The 27,896-nt window shown below is 35.0% G+C and overlaps 1 protein-coding gene across 16 annotated transcripts in view; it reads right to left on the reverse strand.

Annotated features, from left to right (window-relative positions):
• Positions 1-112: 112 nt before the first annotated feature.
• The window catches only part of LOC106881827 (neuroblast differentiation-associated protein AHNAK), a 58,650-nt gene continuing 30,866 nt past the window's right edge, over positions 113-27,896 (reverse strand). For 13 of the 16 annotated variants that reach the window (XM_052972348.1, XM_052972345.1, XM_052972343.1 and 10 more), the window contains 6 exons: positions 22,068-25,007; positions 15,712-15,879; positions 12,741-12,950; positions 4,594-4,683; positions 3,628-3,758; positions 113-1,488 (listed from right to left, as the gene is read on the reverse strand). In XM_052972348.1, the coding sequence (XP_052828308.1) occupies positions 3,657-3,758; positions 4,594-4,683; positions 12,741-12,950; positions 15,712-15,879; positions 22,068-25,007 (3,510 nt within the window). In that variant the 3' untranslated portion in view covers positions 113-1,488; positions 3,628-3,656. The remainder of the gene's footprint in view (positions 1,489-3,627; positions 3,759-4,593; positions 4,684-12,740; positions 12,951-15,711; positions 15,880-22,067; positions 25,008-27,896) is intronic. The other 3 variants (XM_052972340.1, XM_052972342.1, XM_052972346.1) reach the window with 3 other exon arrangements.

A 27,896-nucleotide genomic window follows, 5' to 3' on the forward strand; every position in this document is an offset into this window, starting at 1 on the left:
CCATCTTTTTTTCAGAGGGGAGAGAAAAAACTAAGAAAATATACATCTTAAAAAATAGGAAGTTAAAAAGGTATTTTTTCTCCTTAAGAAAACAAAAAAACAAACAAAACTGTAAATTCCAAAGAGAACTCTTGAATGAAAATTTAAATACAAAAATTTAAAAGAATTTTTTTTGTGTAGTCTTTTGTGCTTTCTTTTAAAAGAAAAAAAAATATATAATATATATATAAAAAAGATTTTAAAAAAGTCCAGGCATTTTACTGCAAAATATAAGTTAGGACATTGTCCATCAAGCGTCTTTTGGATTTTATAAAAAAAAAAAAAAAATGCTTGGGCAGAGAGAAACTATGCAAATGGGGAGTGTGTGTGTATGTTTGTGTGTAAGGAGATCCATGTGCCACACTAATGCTCACACCTAAATGGAGACTTATTTATATTTCACTTCTGATTATTATCATCATCATCATAATTTCTTTTTACATTATAATCAGAATATGTTTCCTCCATCAACTCATCTTCCAAATCAAACAGATGGAGTGATAATTTACAAATAATATATATATAAGCCACATCAGATACCATGATGAATTTAAGGTAACAGAGGTGGTCAGACTCTACATAAAGAGTACACAACCACCATATATATATTATATTGATTTCAGATATATATATATATATATATATATATATATATATATATCTGTAACTTTAGATTTTCATTTTCCTCTAACATTGACATGAAACAGGAATTATTATTATTATTACTATTATTATTAAACATAATAATAATAATATAAAGTACACCCCCCCAGCTCTCCAACTTTTTACCATTATTATGAAATTTCCAGTATGTGTGTGATTTGTTGTTTATAATTTATGTAACAAAAATCGTTTCATACATATATATGATAGAACTAGAATTCATGTGGGAGTCTTTTGAAAGACATTTCCAGACATCATCAAAATGATATCTTTTAGTCTTTACTGCAGATGACAATTATTATTTTGTTTGTTCCATTTTGTTCTTGTATTTTTACTTTTTAGTCGAAAATTAACCAGAAACTATTGGTAAAAAAAAAATTTAGAAAAAAAAAAATTGAAGTAAAATAAAATTAAAGATGGGAGAGGGGGTGGAGAGGGAGATGGAGGAGAAAGCCTAGGGTGGCACATCGATGGAAGAGTACAAACAAACAAGGAGAGGAGCAATGGGGAGAGGGAAGAGTTGAAGATTACTGGGAGTCAGCTATACCAGCAGTTAGAGAGGTGGAGGACTGCCCTAGTCAATTAAGACAAAAGAGAAATAATAATAATAATGAGACCGACTAGGAAGTCTGCTTATTTTTTTTTTTTTAAAATGTTTGTTTGTTGCAGTAGTAATAAAAAACAGATGATCGTTTTTCAGCCACTTGGCTATGGTAATAGCAGGCATCGAGGAAACGATAAAGATGTTGTGAACACTGGTATATCGCACACATTCTCACTGTAACACTGAAAAAAGAAATTGGAAATATATTATTATTATTATTATTACTATTATTATTATCTGTGAAATATAATAATAATTGCTTCGAATTTCTCGAAAGAGTGAAAAGCTAAGTTGATCTTGGTGGCATCTAAGTTCAGAATGTTAAGTCAGAAGGAATGCCACTAAGTATTTTGTGAAGTGTGCTAAAGATTGTCAGCTTGCTGCCATAATAATAATAATTCATCACCGTTTAACATCTGCCTTCCATGCTAGCATGGGTTGGATGATTTGACCGAGGAATGGCAAGCCAGAAGGCTGCACCAGGCTCCAATCTGATCTAGCAGAGTTTCTACAGCTGGATTCCCTTCTTCACACCAACCACTCCGAGAGTGTAGTGGGGTGCTTTTACATGCCACCGGCACGAGGGCCAGTCTGGTGGTACTGGCAACAGCTACGCTCAAATGGTCTCTTTTTTACGTGCCACCTGCACAGGAGCCAGTCCAGTGGCACTGGCAACGACCTCACTCGAATGTTTTTTCATGTGCCACCGGCACAAGGATAACAATTTTGAGGGGTGGGGAAGCTGATTACATCAACCTCCAGCTCTCAACTGGAACACGTATTTCATTGACTCCAAAAGGATGAAAGGCAGAGTTGTGCTCGGCAGAATTTTAACAAAGAATGTAAAGCTGGATAAAATGTTGCCAAGTATAATAATAATCCTTTCTACTAAAGGCGAAAGGCCTGAAATTTGGCAGGAGGGGACTAATCAATTACATAGACCCCCAGTGTTTCACTGGTACTTAATTTATTGACTCCAAAAGGATGAAAGGCAAAGTTGACCTCGGCAGAATTTGAACTCAGAACGTAGAGATGGATAAAACGCTGCTAAGCATTTTGTCCAGTGTGCTGACGGTTCTGCCAGCTCACCACCTTAATAATAATAATCCTTTCTACTGTTGGCACAAGGCCTGAAATATTGAGGAGGGGGTGAGTCAATCACATTGACCCCAAAAGGATGAAAAGTAAAGTTAACCTCAGCGGAATTTGAACTCAGAATGTAGCTACAGGCAAAATGCAGCTAATCATTTCGCCTGGCGTGCTAACGATTCTGCCAGCTCACCGACTTAATAATAATAATAATAATCCTTTCTACTAAAGGCGCCATGCCTGAAATTTGTTGGGAGAGGACTAGTTGATTACATTGACAGTGTTTCACTGGTATTTAATTTATTGACCCTGAAAGGGTTAACTAAAAGCCTGAAAACAAGCAATGGAAGTTTTAATTGAGGCAGCAATAATCGATTCTTAACAGTAGCATAATGAGTCAAATGTTTGGTTGATTAAATTGACCTTCAAAATCGATTGGTACTTTATTTTATCAACCTTGGAATGATGAAAGGTAAAAGTCGACAGCATAAGGATTTGAGCTTGGGGATATGAAGGTCCTGTAACTAAATGCTGCACTACATTTATCTGATGTTATGAATCTGCCAAAAAGCCATAAGATAAGTCAGCAAGGGTAACTCTGTGCAAACGAACAAGGCAGCTTGTATATGGTCAGTTGTTAACAATACTCTTTTACTTGTTTCAGTCATTTGACTGCGGCCATGCTGGAGCACCGCATTTAGTCGAGCAAATCGACCCCAGGACTTATTCTTTGTAAGCCTAGTACTTATTCTGTTGGTCTCTTTTGCCGAACCACTAAGTTACGGGGATGTAAACATACCACCATCGGTTGTCAAGCGATGTTGTCAAGGGACAAACACAGACACACAAACATATACACACACATACATATATATATAGATATATACGACAGGCTTCTTTCAGTTTCCGTCTACCAAATCCACTCACAAGGCTTTGGTCAGCCTGAGGCTATAGTAGAAGACACTTGTCCAAGATGCCACGCAGTGGGAATGAACCCGGAACCATGTGGTTGGTAAGCAAGCTACTTACCACACAGCCACTCCTGCACCTAGTAGTTAAATTTCCTTTGAATGACGCTTCAGTTGTTTGTTTAACATCCATATTACGATGCTCGCATGGCTTGTATAGAAAGTCATTTTGAAGTAGGGTTTTACAACCAGAGTGGAATGCTTTTGAACAACACCAACATAAACAAATTTAAAGGAAGTATAAGTGAGAGGGGCTATACTTACTGAAGGGTCTCAAACAATACTGAAAGATGTTAGTTATCATTTACTTCTTCAATTTCCCTCATGTATTCTATTTTTTCCACAGACAAGTCAGGGTTCATCTGTGTTACAGAACGGATTGCCTCTGCAAGTGCCTGGAATCAAAGAGCAACACAACAAATAAATCATAGTATTTACTAGTAAATTAGGAAGGAGATAGGTGAATAGATGGAAGTCGAAATGCTTGATTGAGGAAGTAACAAGCCAACCAGAAGTAAGATGTCAGGAAACCAGAGACAGAGGAAGGTGTTGTAGTTAGATTGTAACTGCAAGCGAATACTGGCACCTCCAAATAAACCTTATTGGCATGACTTGATTAACTCAACAGCCAAGCATAGAGTACATTTAGGAGAGGTGGGTCAGACTTCCAAATAAAATTATATATATATAATCTGAACAGTGGATCAGAGGTTCAATGAAACAAATCAAAAAAGATTGAAGATGCAGATGTTAATTTTAAATGCCAACAGTAGATTTGAAAAGCTAATCTAGGAGCAGGAAGCCTGTGTGTTTTTATCACTTTGGCTATCTGCTTTTGAATTTTGAGATCTTTTCAAAAATGATTCTTCTTCTAAAGGTTCAAGAGTCATCCTCATCTCCATTATCATTGCTTAACGTCTGTTTTCCATGCTGGCAGGCGTTGCAGGGATTGTCATCCCCAAGAAAAAACACCAATAGGTCACACGCTTCATGTCTTCACCAGATACAATACAAATATATCACAGGTTTTGATCACAAGAGGATTTCAGCTTAGTACTACAAACTACAAACTTAATAGCTTCCAATTATACATTAAACCCACAACTTAGAACAGATAACTCTAACACCTCCAAATGTTTCTTCATTTCTTACTTGCTTCCAAAAATGATCACAGAATCTGCCCCCACCCCACAAAAAAAAAAGCAACAAACAACACAAAGGTTTACTCACGGCATCATAATCAATATCATCATTATCACTGGTTATGGTCACTTTCTTTTCTACTCGTGTCTCGATCATTCCATCCTTCTCAGTTCGATACTGAAGTTGCAGGAGGTGGAGGGGAGAGGAGAAAAAATAAAACAAAAGAACATACAAAAATACATGAAGATACTAATCATAGAAACGTGTGCTTATTATGCATTCAAATATTTTCCTCTTCTTTTTAAAAAAACAATTTTTATATTAGAGCAGAACAATAAAAAAAAATTAAAAAATGAAAAAAACCTGAAGAGACAACAAAATATATTTTTCTTTCAAATACGGATAAATTTATATTAAAAAACAACTTAAACATGGTTAAATAAATTTCCACTTGATACAGAAATTTTCCAAAAAGCCTAATTCTATATGAAAGTTCAAAAGAATTATTCTAAATCAGCTTGTTCCTAATACTTTTCTTTTCTATGAAATTATATAACACACACACACATATATATGTATGTACTTATTAAGTAAAATGAGGACAAAAGATTAAGATTTTTGATGTTTCTTTTAAAAAAAGGAAGTTAATCTAATCTAATTCCTAATTAAAATATTATTTTAAGTTTTCACGGAACAAAAATAATATCGATGTCCTAATTATAAAATCATAATATTATCCCTAAAGTCTGGTTATTTCATAAACTACTCTGGCAGTTTCGAACATTTTGCTTTATATCAATTATTTTTACAATTAAAATTTTAATACCTAAAACATCGAAACAAAACAAAAAGCTTCAGGGTTGAAAAAGACAAAAAAAAGGACCATTCTTAGGAACCTAAAGAAGTTTTTTAAAAGGACAGTACTTAGCACCATTTTAATATTAATTACATTACATCAAGTCTTCACTGGTTAAGCACAGGTGACATTCTCATATGAGAAAGTACACATTTAAGACACAGAGAGAGTTAAGTGTGTTACTGAAACACACATGTTATAGTCAAGTACCACTCAATCAAATCTTTTATTTATTTGAAGCCAGTAACTGAAATGAAGATTTTTGTAACTTGAGGCAAACAATGTAATAGTTTTGCCTTTTGAATAGAGGGTTTAAAACTATATATATCTATATCTATATATATATATATATATTATAGTTATTTGTTTCATGATTGCTTGATTCATCAGGCAGACATTATCTGGAAAGAAAACAAAGGTTCTAATCCAAAGTGACACCAGAGTGCCACTATTTCATTGCTTAACGCAAGTCCTGAGAGTCACATGTGAAGGGAGGTAATTCTCAACTGAAGAGTTTTCAGAAAAACATTTGGGGAGAGGGCAACTGTACTTCACTTGATAATATAATTAGTAAAGAAATGATTCAGCATCATGGAATATCTTGATAGTACTCTAAGGTATCGGTTATAAATTCAACCAGTCTGTAATTCAAAGTCCATGAGCATTTTCGAAAGCTGGAAGTTTCTCTTGCAAGTACTCTTTACGTTATAAATGGTACAATAAATATTACTACTTGAATATTATTTTAATGTGCATGCTAAATGGAGCATTCTTTAACTCGACAAAGAATGCTCAGTTTAGTAAGTAAAATAAAATTTAAATCACAGAGAAGTAGTAATATTTATCTAATAAATATATTCACTCCAACAACATACTGAGGACTTCATTCTGTTCATGAAATCATTTACAAATTATATAACAGATACATCACAACTGAGTTTTGCCATAAAATGGCTCTTCAGGTAATTTGAGATAGATGAGATCCATTGTTCTGCATGACTTATGTCAATTCTTAAGACAAGAATAGAGGTAATCCATTGTGTTACAATGATGGTGTGTTTAAACTATGCAGTGTATGTTTTCATTGCCAGCTACATTTACAGGATTCCCAAGGCATGTGTGTGTGCATGTTTGGTGAATGTGAACAGGTTTGTTCTATGGAGATGTTTGTGTATGTGCGGATTTATTTATGTCAGTGTTGGTAGTGTTGAATAGCTTATTTTGAGAGTCTGGGTTAAAGATTTTTCTGCACTTGTGTCTGGAACAAAAGTGAGTTGTAACAAGATGCAGGGATCTTTTGTCCATTTGGTTGTGTGCATATGGTAGTTGTTGGATGTTATTTCACTATAAGATATTGCAAACATTTTCCTGTCAAACTAATAAGTAGATTTCTAAGAACACATTGAGAGCTATTTGAATTTCTATCTATGTACAAGATAGAGTCATTTGTTATAATATACAGCTGAAATATTTCGTCATTAAAGCTGAATGTTATGTCTAAGAAATTGACTACATATTGTAATTTAAAGTTCAGTATGGTTGAATAGTTTAGTTTTATGCTTCCTGAACTTATCTGTGAGCTGCTAACGTATCTTTGAAGATTGTCATCTCAATATGTTCCTCCATTAGTAGTATGGAATCTTGTTTAAGCTGAAAATGCATAATTCAATTAAATTTCCAAAGAATCTGAATTTCATGCTGACATCAAAGAGATTTGTGTTATATTAACTAACACAGCATTAATTATATGGGAATGACTGCCAATTAATTTAAGAATAGATTATCAACATAATTACTCATTTTGGATACACAGGCACATACATTAAACCTGTCAAACACTGGCACAAATATGTTCACATTTACTGTCAACAGAATTTTATGAATACAACAGCCAATGAAATCACAAACTGCCCAATTCAAATACACTATCACCATAACAGCAGGTCACCTCTATTCTTGCCATATGCATATGGTGCTTCTCTCTCATTACCAGAAGTGCTATATTATGCTGTCAACAATATTGTAATATCCACCTATTTATATATAATACAAACATTACTCTGCAAATTAACACTGAGTTTGTTTTTTTAATCATATTGGTACTTAGTTGTTTCCAATGTAATATCACATAGAACAAAATCCAAAGAAACATCAACCAATTTTCATGACATAACTAATGAACTGTCCATGGAGGTGACATGATAAAATACATTAGAATTCAGTGCTTGACCAGCAGGACTGAAAAAGTAGCCAAAGTGATAGAAAAAAAAGATGAAAAAAAAAAAACACACACACACACACACACAAAAGCATTCAGTAGAAATAAAAATGGAAGGGCTAAAATGTGAAGCAGCGTGAAAGTAAAAATTGATTGAAGCATACCAAATAGATTCCGGTTTAGATAGAAAAAATGGTTATGTAACAGAACATGTGGATGGAATTTGTTATTGTAAGAACATTTGATTCCAGTAAACTGATAGCAAAGCTAATCCCCTCCCCTGTGCACACAAACAGAATACTATAAAGTATGATAGCATGCTAATCTATGATAAACATGGAAAAAAATTGGACTGGGTTTACAATGGAATAAAGAAGTGATGACATATCAATTCTATTCTTTATGTATTTGATAAAGTTGAAGATAACTGAGGAGAAGATTATTTATTTTTTTTAATTAGAAAAGATAAAAACTGATTCTGTTATACATTTCCCTCTCTAAAAGAAGACTGAAAACAGATATATAGACCCCAGCCTCCTATTTTTCAAGTAAAATTATGTCTAATGAGCCTGAAGGATTGCTTGGAGACACAAAGCATGTTATATAAATCTACCAAACTATTGTTTCCATAGGATGAAGCTCAGTAGCTTACATTTAAATACTGTGTTATATATCAAATGATATTTACCACTCACTAGATGGAGTATTTTATTTTTTGTTAACTCTACCTATAATAGAGCAGCAAACTATATATATATATATATATATATATATATATATATATATATATATATATTGTATTTACTTTACTTCTCAAATATAATGTTAAATGTTGAGTAAAATATGCATTTATATATTTAAGGAGATTAAAAAGAAATGGAAATATTCTATCTTAAATGTCTCAATGGTTATCAGGAATTACAAAAGGAAACAAATAGTAGGGATATTTTAACTAATTACAGAATACAGAAGAAGAAAAAAAATCGAAGTTTGCAATTAACTCATTAGAAAAGAATCATTAAAGAATTAAACAAGAATAGACACACATTTAATTTGAGCAATTTCAAGCCAACAGGGCAGCCTCTACAGTGTCATTGCACCTGCTAGAAATAACAGCTAAATCTCACTTAAATTGCAGCCTGTAGCCGTTTTTTAAAAAATTTTTCCAAGAGGATCTTTGGTTAACAAAAAGACAAGATTGTCACGGATAGAATGCTTCTGATTATAAGGCTGATATGGGGTGGGGGCTAAACAAGGATAACTATTTGAATTATTCTCAGTAATCAGAAATAATCTAAAGCACTCTTGGAGTAAAAACAACAGACTGACGACAGCCAATTCTAAGAATCAGAGACTTTTAAACTAACAGCAAGATGAAGTTGACTGAAACAGCACCAGTCTTTGGTTTATTTTAAAGATGGCACTTGAAACGTTTCTGCAGAAGTACTATGGAAGATCTCCCACAAGGTCCTGTCTTGATTGTGGCATGGCGATTTGTGTGTCTCAATGACCTTGAGAACTATGCCAGTAGAACACAAGCTGCTGATAGAGGACTTCTTATGTTGGACAGAGGCCAGACTAATAGGGACCACTTCTCAGAGGTATAAAAATGGGTCTGTGAAGGCGCAACACTCCTATCTACAAATGGCAAAATTACTGAAGCACTGATGACAATTGAAAACCAACAATACTTGGGATAAGAAGGCCTTCCTTCAGGGACACATATAATCTGGAATGCACAAAGGGGGCAGAAAAGAAGATGCCCTAAAAATAACTGAAGATAGAGGTGTAAAAATAGGGATACAACTGGAGAGAAGTAGAAAAGACGACCCAGAAATGAAAACAGTGGCAACATGTTGTCGACCCAGAGATGAAAACAGTGGCAACATGTTGTCGACAGCCTGTGGTCCACAGGGAGTACAGGGCTTAAGTTGTAAGCACTATGAAAGGAGACAGTTGTATTTAGATTGTCACTAGAAAGTTACAGAAACAACTGGGACAATAAAACTAAGGAAGAATTTCTTTGGAGATTCAGAAAGCAAGAGACAGTTCAGTATTTTACTCAGAGACAAAACAATGTCTGCAGATAGATATGAACTACTAATCCAGTGACATCTGAAGAGAACAGTACCTAACTTACATGACCATTGCAGTGCCCCTTCACTTGGAATAATAATGACTTCTCATCCATGCTTCAGAGTGGCACAAAATCAGTTTATGGAGAGAGAGAGAGAGAGAAAGAGAGAGAGAAAGAGAGAGTGTGTGTGTGTATGTCAGTCAATCAGACTGATTTGGTGCTTCATGGTATTTGTTGATTTCTGACTGAGGTGGGCAAAAGAACAAAGTGATTCAAACACAAAATATAATCAAAATTTAATAATATCACCAGGGTCTCTGATCTGGCATTCTGTGACTAACTTACTGCCGAAGATGAAATATCTTTAAGACCAAGTAACAACAATCAACATTAAAACAATGCTGATCCAAAGATCCAAAAAGTCAGAGATCAAACAAATGGAAGAAAACAAAAAAACTATTTTTGATATCAACTGAATAAACTAAATTTTGATATTAAAAATGATTTATAAACAGAGGACAACAACAATGACAGCCAAACAGAAAAACGATCAAATACACTAAAGCCGAAGTGAGCAAAACTACAGAAGAAGAAAATAACTACATAAAGAGAACAAGCCACATACATCTTGTATGTGTGTGGCTATACATATATCTGTGTGTGTGAGTTTATCAAAGTACTTACCATCAGTTTACTCTGAAGTTATACTTTTTACCAATTTAAAGATCTGTATGAAAACCCATTCTACATCATAAAGTAATGTGTGAAGATTCTTGTGTCAGTCCAAGTTAGTAAAGCTACATGGAAAGTCAGCTATGCAGACATACTAACCTATGACTAATTATACACTATTAGTTCAACTAGAGATAAAATAAATATATTATCCACTAGTAGAGGAATGAATAAGTTAGTTACACTATTTAGATATGAAGAGTAAAAGAAAAACCACTTAGTCCATTCATATAATATGGGTGTATATACATACATATATACACATATATACAGGGTGATTCAAAAGTCTCCATACATAGGAAAAATTTATTTTTTTTATAAGAAACAGTTTATAAGATCCCCTGATCTGACCTCCACTTGATTTCTATCTTTGAGGGCATTTGAAAGGCATGGTGTATCGTGGAAAGATAAAAGACATAGATCATTTGAAGGAACGCATCACCAACTCATTTGCACACGTTTCACCAGATGTGCTATTACGAGTTCACAGTGAGTGGGGTAAACGTATTACGATGTGTATTCAAAACAATGGTAACCATATAGAGCCTGTTAAATAAAAAAAAAAACTGTTCTCATAAACTGTTTCTTATAGAACAATAAATTATTCCAATGTATGGTGAATTTTGAATCACCCTGTATACACACACACACATATACATATATGTATATATATGTGTGTATATGTATGAATACGCACGCGCACACACACACACACACACACACACACATATATATTGTTGAAACTAGGAGCAAATGGTTTTTGCTATCACTAAACTAAGGCAACAAGGAAAGAAATAAAAGTAAATTTTTAACTCTTTATGCGGGACCCTAGCATATGGTAACTTCAACACTGGCAGGATTAAAAAAAAAACAAAAAAAACCTCCTCTATGATGCCTTTTCCTATGAAGCTCAAAATATATATTTATTTTGCTTAATGGTTAACTCAATGCTAACTAACCAGACCAATACATTATTTTATTTCCGTAAAGTAGGTAAACCTGTCACAGCCAGTATACGACAGTATAAACATGTAAGACTAAAAGAACCGAGTCTTAAGTTGTGTCAGAATAAGCAATCTACTGTCAGTTCTTTTGCTCTGTATAGTCAGTCTAATTGGTCAAATACTTTGGATATCAATGGTATATTCAACCCTTTAGCATTCAGATTATTCTGACAAATGCAATGCTTATTCATTCATATTGTTTTGAATTAATCAGGCATTATCTTGTATTGCATTATGACATTGTTGGGTAGGTGTGAAGATCTGGATCTGACTGGTTTAAATATACAACAGGTAGAAAATTTGGGCTGAATATGGTCAGCTGAAATCATAAAGGGTCAACCCGTTAGCATTTAAGCCTATTTCATGTTCAAACTGGTCAAATCTAGCCTCTCACACCAATACTACAATGTCAATCCGAAAATAAACAATCACATCATCAAAGGTTCAAAGCCATGACATAATGCACAATTAATTCAAAACAATGGGGTTAAACAAGCACCACATTTGAGACTGTTCTAGAAACTCGAGACACTAGTTTGATTCTTAACCATAAATTTATTATAATTTTTTTATAGATTTGTTACTCTTCATTAGAATTTGAATGTTTTATATAATTCTAGAATCCAATATTTTATTTTTAAAGAAGGTTTAAGATAGAATGAAAAAAAAAAAAAAATGATAGCTATTTTAAAAATAGTTTTAAACAAATGGTCAGTCATTTGAATGGCAATAATTAATTGGGTAGGGATTCTGTAAAAGGTGGATAAATTCAGTAAAAGATCTCTAAGTCCTAATAAGCTTGGAGAGAGAAAAAAAATAATAATAAAACCTATTCCCCATTAAAATATAGAAGTCAAGCTTGTCAGTAACAACAGTATTAACAATAACAACAACAACAAAAGTATTGACAAATGAATAAAGAAAAAAAATAAAATAAAACAACACGCAGATCTTTGTTCTGCCAACCAAAATTGTAGTGGTAAAGTTTGCTGAAAAAAAAAAAAATTTCATTCATTTACATGCCATAGAAAAACTAAGTAAAGCAAGCAATAAAAAAAAAGGATTTGAAAAAAAAAACACCCCAAAAGCAGCAAGATGCGGAGAAATGGAAAAAAAAAACCAAACATGTGGGTTTGGAAGGGAATTCAAAATGAAGAGGCAACCAGTTGGGTGGATCGGGGCAGGGGAAAGAGAGATATTTTATAAGAACCATCCGTAGCAAGGCAACAACAGCAAGCATTCAAATTGGCTTCTACAGTTTTTTTTTTAATCTTGGTTCTTTTTTTTTGCTTTTTAGTTATAATTTTTCCCATTTTTTTTTTGTTTTGTTTTTCATGATGAACTTACAGTAGTTGTTTCAATCGTCTGTGTTTTTGAACTATGAGCTTGCGAACTGACCAAGACCCCGTCTTCAGACATAGGCTGGCCTTCTACACCCTCTCTTTGGTAAGACACTTTCCTGGTCTCTGTCTTTACTATGGGCACATTCTTGGTAGATATTGGCATTTCACTTAAATCTGGGGTATATTTGATACTTTCCGTTGCAATTGTGGGGGGCTGTAGGAGACGAAAGAAGACTTATTGGAAAAAGGTACAAGGCAAAAGCGTTAAGCAAGAGGCAAGGTTATGTTTATTGCAGAAAGGAGTTGAACTTTAGGATGTCAGGCACTGAAAGACTTTCTAGGGTTCCAGGAGAGAAAAACATACCAGATAGATTGCAATATTGAATGGACTCATACTAGGAAATGTTTAGTAGTTACAATGGTTATTGAAGATTTAAACTGCTATCATGATATACGCTTATTCACTCCTCACTAATGTGATCTGGTGAGATCTTAGTGCTTAGCAAATGTAATAGTATTGAAAAGAAAAAAAAAACCTCATTCATTTAGTGAATACATAGCTAAAACAGTCCCTAACACTATTTTAAAAAGTTTGCCTTTTAAATTAAAATAAAACCATCTAAACTAATTAGTGTAAAGTCAATAACAACATAGGCCATGGTGGAAATTGGAATAGTTAGTCTTCTGCATGAGCCATTTCCAAGGCCAAATTTCCAATTTAGGAACAGAAACAGCGTGCTTTGCTGATTGGAAAATAGGCACCACCTTCATGGCTGATTAATTATCATTAACGAAGGTATCTTGGCATTAAAAATAGCCACTTCAAAAGCCTCATATAAATTGATTGAAATATTTAAGCCTTTAGCTTTTAGATTACTCTGTCAAATGTAATGCTTATTTATTCACATCGTTTCGAATTCACCATGTATTACCTTGTGGTTTTGACAATGTGGTTGTTTATTTTTAAGGTAACCCTGTAAGGTAGGGGAGAAGCCAGAGCTGGCCAGTCCGAGCATAAAACAGAATATTTTGGTGGGATGTGACTGGTTTAAATTTTAAACAGCTAAGTCCTAATAATTTACAAAAATGAATGCAAAATGTTATGGAGCAGGGTTTCTCAGTTAATTTGCATTTATAGACAGGTTGGTATACATGTTTGTCTTATGTCCATTTTTCCATGCCAGCATGGGTTAGACAGATTGTTGAGGCATTGGTTTTCAGCCAGATGTCCTCCCTGTTGCTAACCCTTATTTGTGTTTTGCAAGTAAAGTATTTATTTATTTCACATATCTTTGAAGACATGATACAAATGAATGATTTGTTCACAGGAAGAGTGACAAAAGCAACACTGCTTTCAGAGAGCAACTTTTGCAGACTCCGAAGGCAAACAAGTATGCACACACAAGCATGTGTGTATGTGTATATATATTTCTGCAACTGCAGAGCAAAAGGACTTCAGAGTCAATAAACACCTCCCAAGGAGATAAGTATTCATTAACAAGAATAAAAATATCAATATATGCAAATGATATTTTTTTTTCTTAGAAGGAGAGGGAAAATAATTCATTCTATCAAAATATCAGGCATTTAGTAACTTTTCACATGCTGAAGAATGCAGTATAGAAATTAAGTTGGAAGGAAGACTAGAAATTAAAAGTCTTCATTTAAAAAATATCAAATGACAAAGAAAAAACACTCCAAAAGAAAGGGAGGGGAGGAGAGAGTGATTAAAATAGTTGAAATCTAAAGAAGTATGTTAGATTGTAACAAATTTCTAATTATGTTATTATTACTATAAGTGCTATGGTAACATTGATATTATTTAATAGTGTTTCTAAATCTACACAATATTTTCTAAAAATCAATTTATTCTTATTCATTGGTTTTGTTTGCATTCAAAATTATTTTTTACTGTTTCCAAGAAAGAAACTAACAAACATCAATAAGTAATTAATTCAATCAATGTGTAAAAAAAAAAAAAAAATTAAGAATAAAATTATATAAAGTTGATATTAAAGATCGGTAGTATGCATGCAAAGTTAGGTCTTGTTTCTAGAAAACAAGAACACAACAACCTCAAATTCCCATCTTGTACAAAGAAAAATTCCCACTACCAAAACACCTTGGTTTTTATACAAGTTAGTTAAAATTGTAATGTATTGTTAATAGAATATGTGAAATAAGGTGCAAAAGTATTTTAAAAGATAGAGTGATAAATGGAGCAACTCTTTTCTGCAATGTGCAATTAAAGCAGGGGGGGAAATGTTTGTCTTAAATTTCTTTTCTTTATATTATTATCGAGTCTTTTTTTCTTTCATGTTATATATTTAAAATTTTTTAAAATTAAATAATGTACACACACACATATATACATACATATACACATATGTATATACACAGACATATACCTATGTACATACTGACAGATATACATATATATTATACAGACACCCACACACACATGCAGCATATATATATATATATATATATATATATATACACACACACACACACACACACATATATATATGACATTTGCAACAGTCACATAATGCACCTAGACAATAGGGGTAATGGGACGGAAAAAAATGCAAATTGAAGTGTTGATCCAGAGAAAGAAAATGTGTACAGTATTAAAAAAAAATGGTAAAGAAACGGGCAGAAAAGCATCCATGAAAGGAGAGAAAACATGAAATCAGGACAAAGTTACTTTTAAAAATTGGAAGGATTGAAAAGTTTAGGAAAATGCAAGAAAAATATTTTAAAAGGTAAAAAAAAAAAAAAAAAAAAAAATTACATGATCACCGCAAACATCACCACCACCATTAAAAAGGTAAAAAAAATACCACCACCACCACCACCACCACAGAGCTCTAAAATCATCACCATTACCACCACCACCATCAACATTGCTACTACTACTACTGCTACCATTACCATTACCATCACCAGCAGCCAATACCAGCTGTACTTACTGGGCTCAGACGACCACCCTGATATGGATGGGTATCAAGCTGGTCCTCAGGATTGCTTCTGGTGTACTTAGGCGGAACGGGTGGAGGAGGCCTTTTGCGAAGTCCAGTTTGTGGATCCCGGATGCCATTCACTAGGCCGAACTTGCTGCCGAAACCAGCTCTAGTTGTCTGCGTTAAGACAAACATGGACATTTCTGGATAGGTTGATAATTTTATTTTTAAGTGCATCGTGTGCCAAAAGTGTTAATAAAAGTTAGTGCCATGTGCAAATCGCTACCGCGAACAAGATGAGGTAAAAAAAAAAAAAAAGGAGGGAGGGAGAAAAAAAAAAGGCCTTAGCCATTTTTAACTCCCTGCATGCAACCATTTGCACAGATTTTGGCACAATACGCCACAGCCAACATTCAATGGTATTAACACCCCACCCCATTTGCAGTTACATGGTTCCATGCTTCAAGTTAAATGGCTTTTGCTTTAAACGCAAAAAAAAAAATATTAATAAAACCCAGTTAGTCAAATATTTCTTAGTAGCGGAGGGGGATGTGGGGAAACAAATAAAGCAACTAAAATATTGTGGTGTGTAAACTATACACACACACACAATATGTATAAGTGCAGATATCATTATCAAGTGAAACAAGATAAGTTATAAACAAACTTGGAGTGACATTTTAATAAATGATTAAAAAATAAAACAAGGCAAGAATAGTCTTAGAAGGAAATTGGCAAAACCCATTCTAATATAATTCTAAGACCATGTAAAAAGCACCAAGTTACCAGGTTATGATTTCCATTTACTTCAACGAGTCACCCTCTGGTATCTAAACTACACTAACATAATACATCTCCTTGACCAAGACTCCCACCACAAATCTAGGGACTAAGTCATAACAAAATTCAGTTTTGAAGCTGTTGAATCCTAAACAGAATGATAAATTACCTTAATGTAAAATGACGTCACTGCACCCAGAACTAAACAAGGCACAGTTGTGTTAGGACAACTCCATTTTACTTTTCTGATGGAAGTATTAAAAAGAATCTTTTGATGAAAATGTGACTATCAACTATGGAGAGGGAAGTAAGGATGGTTTCTGGAGAATGAAGTGGATGAGAGGCAAATATTTTTCTGGATAATGGATTGGTTGGTGTATTTTCGGTTAACACAGCCAGAAAACCCTTGCGTTTCCCTTCTGCTCCGGTCAGTACAATTAAATGTTCTGCTTAATCATAACTAAAATAGTCATAATAAAACAAATTCACAACCAGTGGAATGATGGTGCAACATTTTATCCACTTAGTCACTTCACAATTTTTGCAGTAAAATCATGTTTAATATAATATGATATTGTTTGGAGGATAAATTACTGACAGGCATCGTGGCACCTTGGGCAAGTGTCTTCTACTATAGCTTCGGGTCGACCAAAGCCTTGTGAGTGGATTTGGTAGATGGAAACTGAAAGAATCCCGTCGTATATATATATATATATATATATATATATATATATATATGTGTTTGTCCCCACAACATCGCTTGACAACCGATGGTGGCGTGTTTACGTCCCCGTAACTTAGCAGTTCGGCAAAAGAGACCAATAGAATAAGTATCAGGCTTACAAAGAATAAGTCCTGGGGTCGTTTTGCCTAACTAAAGGCAATGCTCCAGCATGGTCGCAGTCAAATGACTGAAACAAGTAAATGAGTATATTCACTGTGGGATGCATCAAAAACTTAACAGGATAGAATTATGCAGTGAAGAATAAACAACATTGGTCTTTTCTACAGCACATCCAGTCCCTTTTCTCAGTCTATTAAACAATAACTAATAAAGGTTATCTAAGATCAGCCATTTTTGTTAAAAATGGAGAGAGGAATGTCGACTGATTAAATCCTACATGTGAAGTATCTCCTCAAACTTACCAGCATCATACCGTTGATTGGTAAAATATAGTAAATCAGACTTGCTTCCTAACACCTAATCAGTTGGTTTTGATTAGCATTTTAATAGGAATGCTGCCAAATAACAATCTGGACAAGGCAAGCTGATGAAAATTTACTCCATCATCTCAATTTTCCATGTGTTTATTTTCTCATCTTGAGACACATTTCATATAAATAATCTAACAGAGGTTCCGTTAATTTTCTAATGTGTATATAAAAATGTCTGGAAATTCTAAGTTTACTATCCACCAACCAAAGGCTACACACAGTAACCTGGCTCAAACTAAAATTCATTTTCCAGTTTAGCTGGTCAACTGCCTTGTGGTGAACAAGAGTGCTGATACTTTATGAAGAACTGTAAAACAGTTTTATGATACCAAAGCAAGCCAAAGAATACAAGAAATTTATACAGGCATCTAAGTATCATACTTAATGTACATACGCTATTTATAGGCCAGTTATTGTGGTATTCTCAAAAAGGCAACATTCCCTATGGGTCATGCTGTGTTAAAAACACTATAATAATCTAGTATATGCAATTCAAGCAACATTAAATTAAAATAGCTATCTAGGTATCATATCATAATGTAGATACACTGTTGACAGGCCAATTACAGCATGGTATCTCAAGATGAATACTGCAGCAACTGGCCTATCAATAGTGTATATCAATTAAGTATGGTACATAGATGACTATTTTAATTTAATACTGCCTCAATAACATATACTGGATATATATATTTATGTGTCTAGAATTTGGGAACTGAAGATAGTCAGTGATGATTATAACAGTTGGGGAATGGTGTAAATTAGGAGGGGTGGGCACAATAAAAGTTAATAGTTTGTTCAATGTTTACTACTTACGTTTTTGTATTAGTAAAGTGATTTAAAAAAAAAAAAAGAAAGTGGGTGTGTGTTGAGGGGGAAGCCATGGTTAAGTTCTTAGTGCTTTGGTTTCAATTTCCAGACAGAAATGTTCTGTTTCCTTTGCAATAAATAAGGGACCTTGAGAAAAGGTGTATATTCCATAAGTTCCAATAATCTCACTGGTAAACTGGGCTCTTAACAACTTATGTAAGAGAAATCACCATTGTTATTACACCAAGGGTGTTTTTAGAAAGGAATAGCAGCAATGCTACAACTTATATATCTCATTTACCCTTTTAAGGAAAAGGGGAAGATTTTTCTTGTTTTCCCCACCTTGTCGATAACAAAAAAAAAAAAAAAAAAAAAAAAAAAATGGCTAATCTGTAATGGAATAGCAACATCTAAATGGAAGGTGACTTCAGTATAACTCAAAACACACCCAAAAATTAATCTTGGAAATTTAAATTAACAATATTTAATTTTAGCACTATATATGTATTAGCATTATCTTTATATTCTTATATAAATACTATGTTATTTTAAAACCTATTGTTATACCAATATGCTATTTTAAAAGTAGTGTTATTTTATATGCATATTGTTATAAAAATACTATAAAATATTGTTATTATATAAGTATTGTTATAAAAATATTATAATGAAGTGTTATAAAATATCAATTGTTAGAAAAAATTTTTTTTAAAATAAAATAAAAAGGAAATTTTTCTTGACATACAATTAAAGATGAAAACAAAAATATAATATTCCATGCAAAATGAAATTATCTGTTACAATAAATGTATTAGCATAAAACATGGTCTGAACAGTTAATTTACTAAAGGGAAAAAAAAACAAAAAAAAAACAACAACAACAAAAGAAAAACGTTTTTTTAAAGATTTGTATAGTTAAAAAAAATTCTATTAACAAAATATCAAATCTTTCAAACTTAGAAATACAACACAAATAATTTCTGAAATATTTCAAAACAAAATCCATTCTAGCCAAACATCAAATATAAGAATTAAGGCATGGGTATTCTTTAAGTTTTGCTCAAAACAGCAAATGCAGAGAATGTGCCTAGCAATGCAGATTTCACATGCAAGTATAGATATAGCACATTATTTGGGAAATGTCACAGGATATGCATTTTGTGCAGAAATATTCTAGTATGACAGCCCCCACCACCCTTTCATCTTTCTAAAGAGTTATATACAGTTCCTTGAATCTAGTTCTGTCACCTCTATGTTACCTAGTTCATAATCCTGTACCAATCCATAAACCCCTTCCTGGGGTTTCCTTCTAATGACTAGCCTATAAGAGTTCAGATTGAACCATAAGAGCATCAACGCACCCCAAGTATCTCTAGGCACTAGTGTAGGTTTTTAAAAAAATGCCAAAACAAAACTGTCTCCTAAGTCTCAAGGGGTTCTTAAAAATCAATATTTAAATCTGGTTTCATGATACTAAAAAAAAAAAAAGAAAACAAAAGAAAACTAAATCAAAAAGCAAAAAAATAAACTCGACCCCTTGGATGGGGGGTGCTGGCTCATATCTCAGATTAACATTACCAAATGATCTGAGAACAAAGCATTCCGTTTAGAAAGCTGAAACATCTGGAGCAGATCTGAATTCATGACCTAAGACCGAGTAATCCAATACCTTATATATCCAGTGTGCTATTCAAATTTTAAAGTGCTTAATCATTATACTTCCATCCTTAGACATACTGCATGTGTGTGTGCGTGTGTGTATATATACAGATATATTATCATCATTATTTAACATCTGCTTTCCATGCTGGCATGGGTTAGACGGCTTGACTGGAACTGATAAGTCAGAAAGCTGCACCAGGTTCTAGCTGGATTTGGCATCGTTTCTACTGTGGCTGGACACCCTTCCTAATACCAATCACTTTGAGAGTGTAGCAGGTACTGTTTACGTGCCATTTTCATGACACTGGCGATGGCTGTGAATATGATTTCATTCGGCTTGACAAGTCTTCTCAAGCTCAGTATATCACGAAAGGTCTCGGTCACTTGTCATTGCCTCTGTGAGGCCTGATATTCGAAGATCGTGCTACTGGCAACAGCCACGGCTATGATTTCACTTGGCTTGTAATATGAAACTAGCTATTCAATCCCAGTTACATGAACCATAAAGAGATTTAATTAACGCATGAAAATATATCACAAATTGAAAAAATAAAGCTATTTGTTAGATCATAGACTTGATATGCACTTGAGAAACTTTGCATAATAATAATAATAATCTTTTCTGTTATAGGTACAAGGCCTGATATTTGGGAGGAAGGGGCTTGTTGATTATATCGAGTTCAGAGCTTTACTGAATTTATTTTTTTGACCCAGGAGGGATGAAAGTTAAAGTTGATTTCAGTGGAATTCAAAAATAGAATGTAAAGATGGACAAAATGCTGCCAAGCTTTTTGTCCAGTAGGCTAATGATTCAGCCAGTTCAGCACCTGAACAATAATAATAATAATACTTTCTAATTTTGACACAAGGCCAGCAGTTTTGAGGATGGGGGATTAGTCAATTACACTGACCCCAATACTTGAGTGATACTTTATTTTATCATTCCTGAAAGGATGAAAAGTAAAGTTGGCCTTAGTAGGATTTGCACTCACAACATAAAGGGCCACCTCACTGTCTTTAATAGTTCCAAATTTTGCTATAAGACCAGCAATTTCAGTGGGAAGGGTTAGTTGATAACACTGACCCTAGTACTTGATTTTATCAACCCCCCACTAAACGAGGAAAGATAAAGTTTGCCTTGGTGGTATTTGAACTCAGAACGTCAAGTGCTGGAAAAAATAATGCAAGGCATTGTTCTGACACTCTAGTGATTTTGCCAATCTATCAACCTAAAGCTAATAATAATTGTTTCTAACATAGGCACAAAACCTAAAATCTGAAGGGAAGGGGGTTAGTCAATCATATCAGCTCCAGGGAGCTGACTGGTACTTTATTGATCCTGAAAGGATGAAAGGCAAAAGTATTTTTGACAGGAGCTGAACTGAGTGTGTTAAGTGACTTAACCCTTTTGATATCAATCTGGCTGAAACTGGTTCTGGCTCTATAGTACAAATGTTTTGTTTTCATAAGTTTTGAATTAAATTCTTCCACCAAACTTTAGTCACAATTTATGTTCCTAACACTAGCTTAATGATAACTAAGTTATTTTATTAAATTCTTTTTTATAGTTAAAATAATTGAGAGAAACACAGAGCATCTCAAAAAAAATACGGTAATGAAAGGGTTAACTGAATACCACAAAATATTTTGTCTGATGATCAATACTCCCAACCCACCACAAACACCTTTGTCAATAGTATTGATATTACTTATTAGCTGACAACCCCCTCATATTTTGTGAGGAAGGGGCTAGGCATTTGGATTGAAGCATTCTGAATTAAGCCAAATATTATGGGCAAGTAACAAAGACAAAATAAACTGAAGAAAACATTTTTAAAAAGAAAAAAGATGCAAAGATCATATTTGAGTGTGTGAATATTAAGTGGATAGCAACCTACCTTATCTGGTTGTGAAACTGGTAAGAAGGACATTTTGTTGTCAATCCAATTCTCTTGTCTCGTAGTGCCTGCACCAGCAACACCGGGTACAACACAAATCCTGCTGCCTTCAGGACCATATCCACTAACACCTGGAGCATAGCCACCAGGAACTTGTACACTGGCACCAGGACCAAAAGTCCTGCCTTCAGAAACAACTCTGTTGTCAGTTGCATACAGTCTGCTGTCGGGCCCACATGGTTGATAGCTGGGGCTGTATATTTTACCGTTTGGACCATAGAATCTACCGTCAGGACCAAAATATGCACTGTCAGGACTATATGATTCTCCGTCAGGACCATACACCCTGCCATCTGGACTGTATACTTGTCCTTCTGGGCCATAACCTCTACCGTCTGGACCATACAGTCCACCATCAGGGCCATACAGTTTGCCCTCAGGACCATATATAGAGCCACCAGGGCCATGACCTTTGCCATCAGGGGAATAAAATCTTTCGTCAGGACTATACAAGGTGTCGTTGGGACCATACATTTTGCCATCTGGACTGTACAGTCGATTATCAGGACCAAATATCTTGCCGTCGGGACCGAATAGTCTGCCGTCAGGACCATAAACTAGAACATCAGGGCCATATGGCTTACCATTAGGACTATACACCCTACCATCTGGAGTATAAACACTGTTGTGGGGACCATAACCCTTGCCATCAGGACCATGCAATTTACCGCCAGGGCCGTACACCTTACCACCTGGACCATACACTTTGCCGTCAGGACCATAATTTCTTCCATTTGGACAACATACGACACCATCAGGGCCATAACCTTTGCCAGGAGAGGAATAAAATCTTTTGTCTGGACTGTACAGTTTACCATTGGGTCCCACCATTTTGCCATCAGGAGTGAACTCCCTACCACCAGGACCAAATACTTTGCCGTCTGGACCATAGAATCTACCATCGGGACCATAGTATCTACTGTCAGGACTGTATAATTCTTTGTCAGGACCATAAACCCTGCCGTCTGGACCATACACCTGTCCTTTGGGACCATATCCCTTGCCATCAGGGCCATGTGGTTTGCCATCAGGACCAAATATTCTACCATCAGGAGCAACTATTTTGCCACCAGGACCATAACCTTTGCCATCAGGAGCATAAAATCTTTTGTCTGGTTCGTACAGTTGTCCATTTGGACCATACAATCTGCCGTCAGGACTGTACGCTTCACCATTCGGACCATAGCCTTTGCCATGAGGGTCTGGAAGTCCAAAACCTTTCCCTTCTGGAGCTTTGTATCCTTTTCCTTCTGGAAGCCCACACACTCTGCCATCAGGAGTGTACAGTCGATTATCAGGGCCACATATCTGGCCATTGGGACCAAATAGTCTGCCATCAGGGCTGAAAACTTGACTATCTTGACTGTATGGCTTTCCATTAGGACCATACACCCTACCATCTGGGGTATAAACACTGTTGTTGGGGCCATAACCTTTGCCATCACGGCCATGCAGTTTACTGTCAGGGCCATACACCAAGCCATCTGGGCCATATACCTTGCCGTCAGGACCATAATTTTTGCCACTTGGACAACATACGACACCATCGGGACCATACCCTTTGCCGTCAGGGTTGTAAAACCTTTTGTCTGGACTGTATAGCCTATCATTGGGTCCCACTAGCTTGCCATCAGGTGTGAACAGTCTGCCTCCAGGACCAAATACTTTGCCATCAGGACCATAGAATCTACCATCGGGACCATAGTATCTACTGTCAGGACTGTATAATTCTTCGTCAGGACCATAAACCCTACCGTCTGGACCATACACCTGTCCTTTGGGACCATATCCCTTGCCATCAGGGCCATGTGATTTGCCATCAGGACCATATATTCTACCATCAGGAGCATATATTTTGCCACCAGGACCATAACCTTTGCCATCAGAAGCATAAAATCTTTTGTCTGGTTCGTACAGTTGTCCATTTGGACCATACAATCTGCCGTCAGGACTGTACGCTTCACCATTTGGACCATAGCCTTTGCCTTGGGGAGGATCTGGAAGGCCATACCCATTTCCTTCGGGAAGTGCAAAACCTTCTGTTCCTGGAGACCCACAAACACCACCATCTGGACTGTACAGTTTATCATCAGGGCCATATATCTTGCCGTCGGGACCAAATAGTCTGCCGTCAGGACCATAAACTAGAGCATCAGGGCTGTATGGTTTACCATTGGGACCATACACCCGACCATCCGGGCTATAAACACTGTTGTGGGGACCATACCCTTTACCATCACGGCCATGCAATTTACCGTCAGGGCCATACACTTGACTATTTGGACTACACACCTTGCCGTCAGGACCATAGTTTCTGCTGTCTGGACACCATACAGTGCCTTCAGGGCCATAACCTTTGCCATCAGAGTCATAAAATCTTTTGTCAGGACTGTATAACCCACCATTGGGTCCCACAACTTTGCCATCAGGGGTGAACTCCCTACCAGCAGGACCAAATACTTTGCCGTCTGGACCATAGAATCTACCATCAGGACCATAGTATCTACTGTCAGGACTGTATAATTCTCCGTCAGGACCATAAACCCTGCCGTCTGGACCGTACACCTCTCCTCTGGGACCATATCCCTTGCCGTCAGGGCCATGTGGTTTGCCATCAGGACCATATATTCTACCATCAGGAGCAAATATTTTGCGACCAGGGCCATAGCCTTTGCCATCAGGAGCATAAAATCTTCTGTCTGGTTCGTACAGTTGTCCATTTGGACCATACAATCTGCCGTCAGGACTGTATGCCACACCATTCGGACCATAACCTTTATCGAGAGGAGCTTCTGGAAGGCCGTAACCTTTTCCTTCTGGACACTTGCATGCATCAGTCAAGGGCACAGCACTGGGATAGAGTTCTCCATTGACACTAGGCTAGAAAAGAAGACACAAAATATATAATTGTAGTGTAATTTGTAAAATGAGATAACAAAAGAGCAAATACACAATATGTAGTCAGTCAAACAGAAACATCAGTCTCAACTATCAGATGAATTCATAAAAGATTACCTTCTTGTACTGGTTCTAATCAATATAAGAAAAGTGTAAAAAAAACAACAAAACGATATAGAAGACAAAGTGACTGATAAATTCAGATATGACTGATAACCAATGTTAACAACAAAAATACAATAATATATATACGGAACAAATTCAACATATATCCGTACAGAAACAGTACAAGATTTAAACACTGCATAAATATGTAAATAAATACATTGTGAATTTCAAATGTTCTTTTTCTTTATTAATGTATTTACATTTGTTAATGTTAATTAATTACATACACATAATATAATTTTGTGTGTGTATGTGATAATTTTGGTATGGCTTTATTTGGCTGGGTGCATTACATTGTACTACCAGCACCAGAGTGATTGTCTACTATGGCTAAAGTATCTCTCTGTACTGTGTCAGTTTATATTTAGAATTGCTGTTTTTCTCGCTGGATGCAAGTGGTATGGTTCGTGTCTTACCACAACACTACTTGAAGGTAAGGTGTTCGCAGTGCAGAAACGTGAGGAAAGATGTGTGCTTAGAGCAAGCTGAGGGATTTGTTTTTGGTTGGGTGGGTGAGCTTCTGGTAGATATGTGACTAGCATAGAGCACATGAATATCTAAAAGTGGGAGAAGAAGGCTCACAGTAGACTGTTGAGTGAAATAATGGCAATTGGCTGCTGCTGTGCGAAAGCCATAATTTGAGGCTGAGGTTACCTCAATAAAACCCAACCTGGAAATGTTATGTTGCCTAAACATGATGGAAGGGAAATTTAAGCAAATATTTTATAACCCTACATCCTCCTTTAGACATATTGAAAAGGGAAAACAAAACAAAATTAGCAGGTGACATCTGACAAAATAAAAAGCTTCAGATGACAGCATTAAATGGGAGAACCCTACAAAAATGGAAGCAAATAGTGTTATCTGGGCACAGCAGAGAAAAGGGTAATCTTCATAAACACTGCATAATCAAGACCTCTGTTTAAACACCAGAGATATTTGGGAAATGTAGACATTTTGAAAAGCATCTAGCATGTTATTGGGAAACACTACCTTCACTAGACTAAATGCTCCCCTAAATAAAAGGACATTTGAAAAACTGCTTTACATTAGGTTCTCTTCAACTTTGCTCTGCCATCTCTTCTCTCTTCATCTTTCCCAGTCAATTCAACCATATTTTTTCTTCCAGCACTCATTTTCCTATTTTGACACTTGCTATTATGTTCTCTCACTCTCCTATCAACTCTCCTTAATTTTGTGTAACATAGAATTATGTTCTTGATTTTCAGCATTATTTTTTTCTAGAGTCTCTTTAAGTTTACACATGAAATAGCCAAGCAAGAATAACTCACACTCAAGAGTTATTCATCTTAGCACAAGTGGAAGTTTTTAGATACAAATTTTTCAAAATATCTCTAAGCACATGGTGATATGTGGGTCTGAATATTCAGTATGAAACTCTTGTTTGGCCAGTATTTTAATTGTATCTATTTATAAATATAATTAATTACATTACCATATGGTTTTTGAGTTGAACACTATATTTTTGGATACCTTTAATATTTTTACCCAAACATAATTCTATATAATCTAGTATTTAAAAATCAAACATTTGGTAACAGAAACACTAAACCTGAAAAGAGAAAGTGTTGTTAGATATGAAAGAAGAATTGTCTGTTTCAGAAAATGATTACTTAACAAAAAAAAAAAAAAAAAAAAAAAAGGAAAGAAATAAAATCCCCCTCCCCTCTCAATAAACAAGAAAACATCGCTATCAGATTGGTACCATTTGATCTTGAGAAAAGTTTCTTGCATCTATCTATTTGTTGAACTGCTAAGTTACAGAACATAAACACGGACATACACACTGTTTGGTACAGTTTCTATCCATTAAAATTAGCTCAAAAGGTATTGGTTGATGTGAAGTACTGGTACAAGGTGCCACATGGTTGCACATCAAGCTTAATCACACAGCCATGCCTGCAGCTTTATACATTATATATATATATATACTCTTTTACTGGTTTCAGTCATTGGACTGTAGCCATACTGGGTACAGCTGCACAACCTTAAATGGTTTTGGTAATTATATTGACTCAGTACATATTTTATCAATATCTCTTTACTGAACTGCTGATTTACAGGACATAAACAAATTAATACCAGACGTCAAGTGGTCTTGAACTTGAGCATAATTTTATTGAGTTGAATGCTTGTATGCAGGCAGTCAAACACATATACCCACAAAACCAAGCATTACACAATAAGCTCATGAATATACGTTAGCTTTAGATCAGACCTAACCCACAAGATTTATAATTAAAGTGATTCCAGCTGTGCCCATTTTTTTTCAGACAGTGTATCCTTAACTATATTATGATCCCATGCACCTTTTTCTTTTTCAAATATGACAGAATGTGATTTAAGAAATTCAGCCATAATTTCTAGCACAACAAAAGACCTAAAAGCTCCCGGTTATGTAATTTCACTGCAGCAGAAAGTGTTCTACGCATGAAACAAAAAATATGCAATAATTACACTTGGGCCCTTCAGAATTATATTAGTGACCCTAATTTTAAAATAGAGGTTAAAATGAAAAATTCAGTATGTAAGAGAAACAGCATTGGAAAAGATTTGACAAATGCTGGATTTTATTTATTTAAAAATTTTTTTATCTAGTGATCTGTTTTCACAATTTGATGCAATTCAAGTGCCATAGAGTCAATAGACATCTATGTGGTACAGCTAAAACATGAATACGTT

This window comes from Octopus bimaculoides, chromosome 13 (assembly GCF_001194135.2).
Source record: "Octopus bimaculoides isolate UCB-OBI-ISO-001 chromosome 13, ASM119413v2, whole genome shotgun sequence".
Taxonomy (NCBI): domain Eukaryota; kingdom Metazoa; phylum Mollusca; class Cephalopoda; order Octopoda; family Octopodidae; genus Octopus; species Octopus bimaculoides.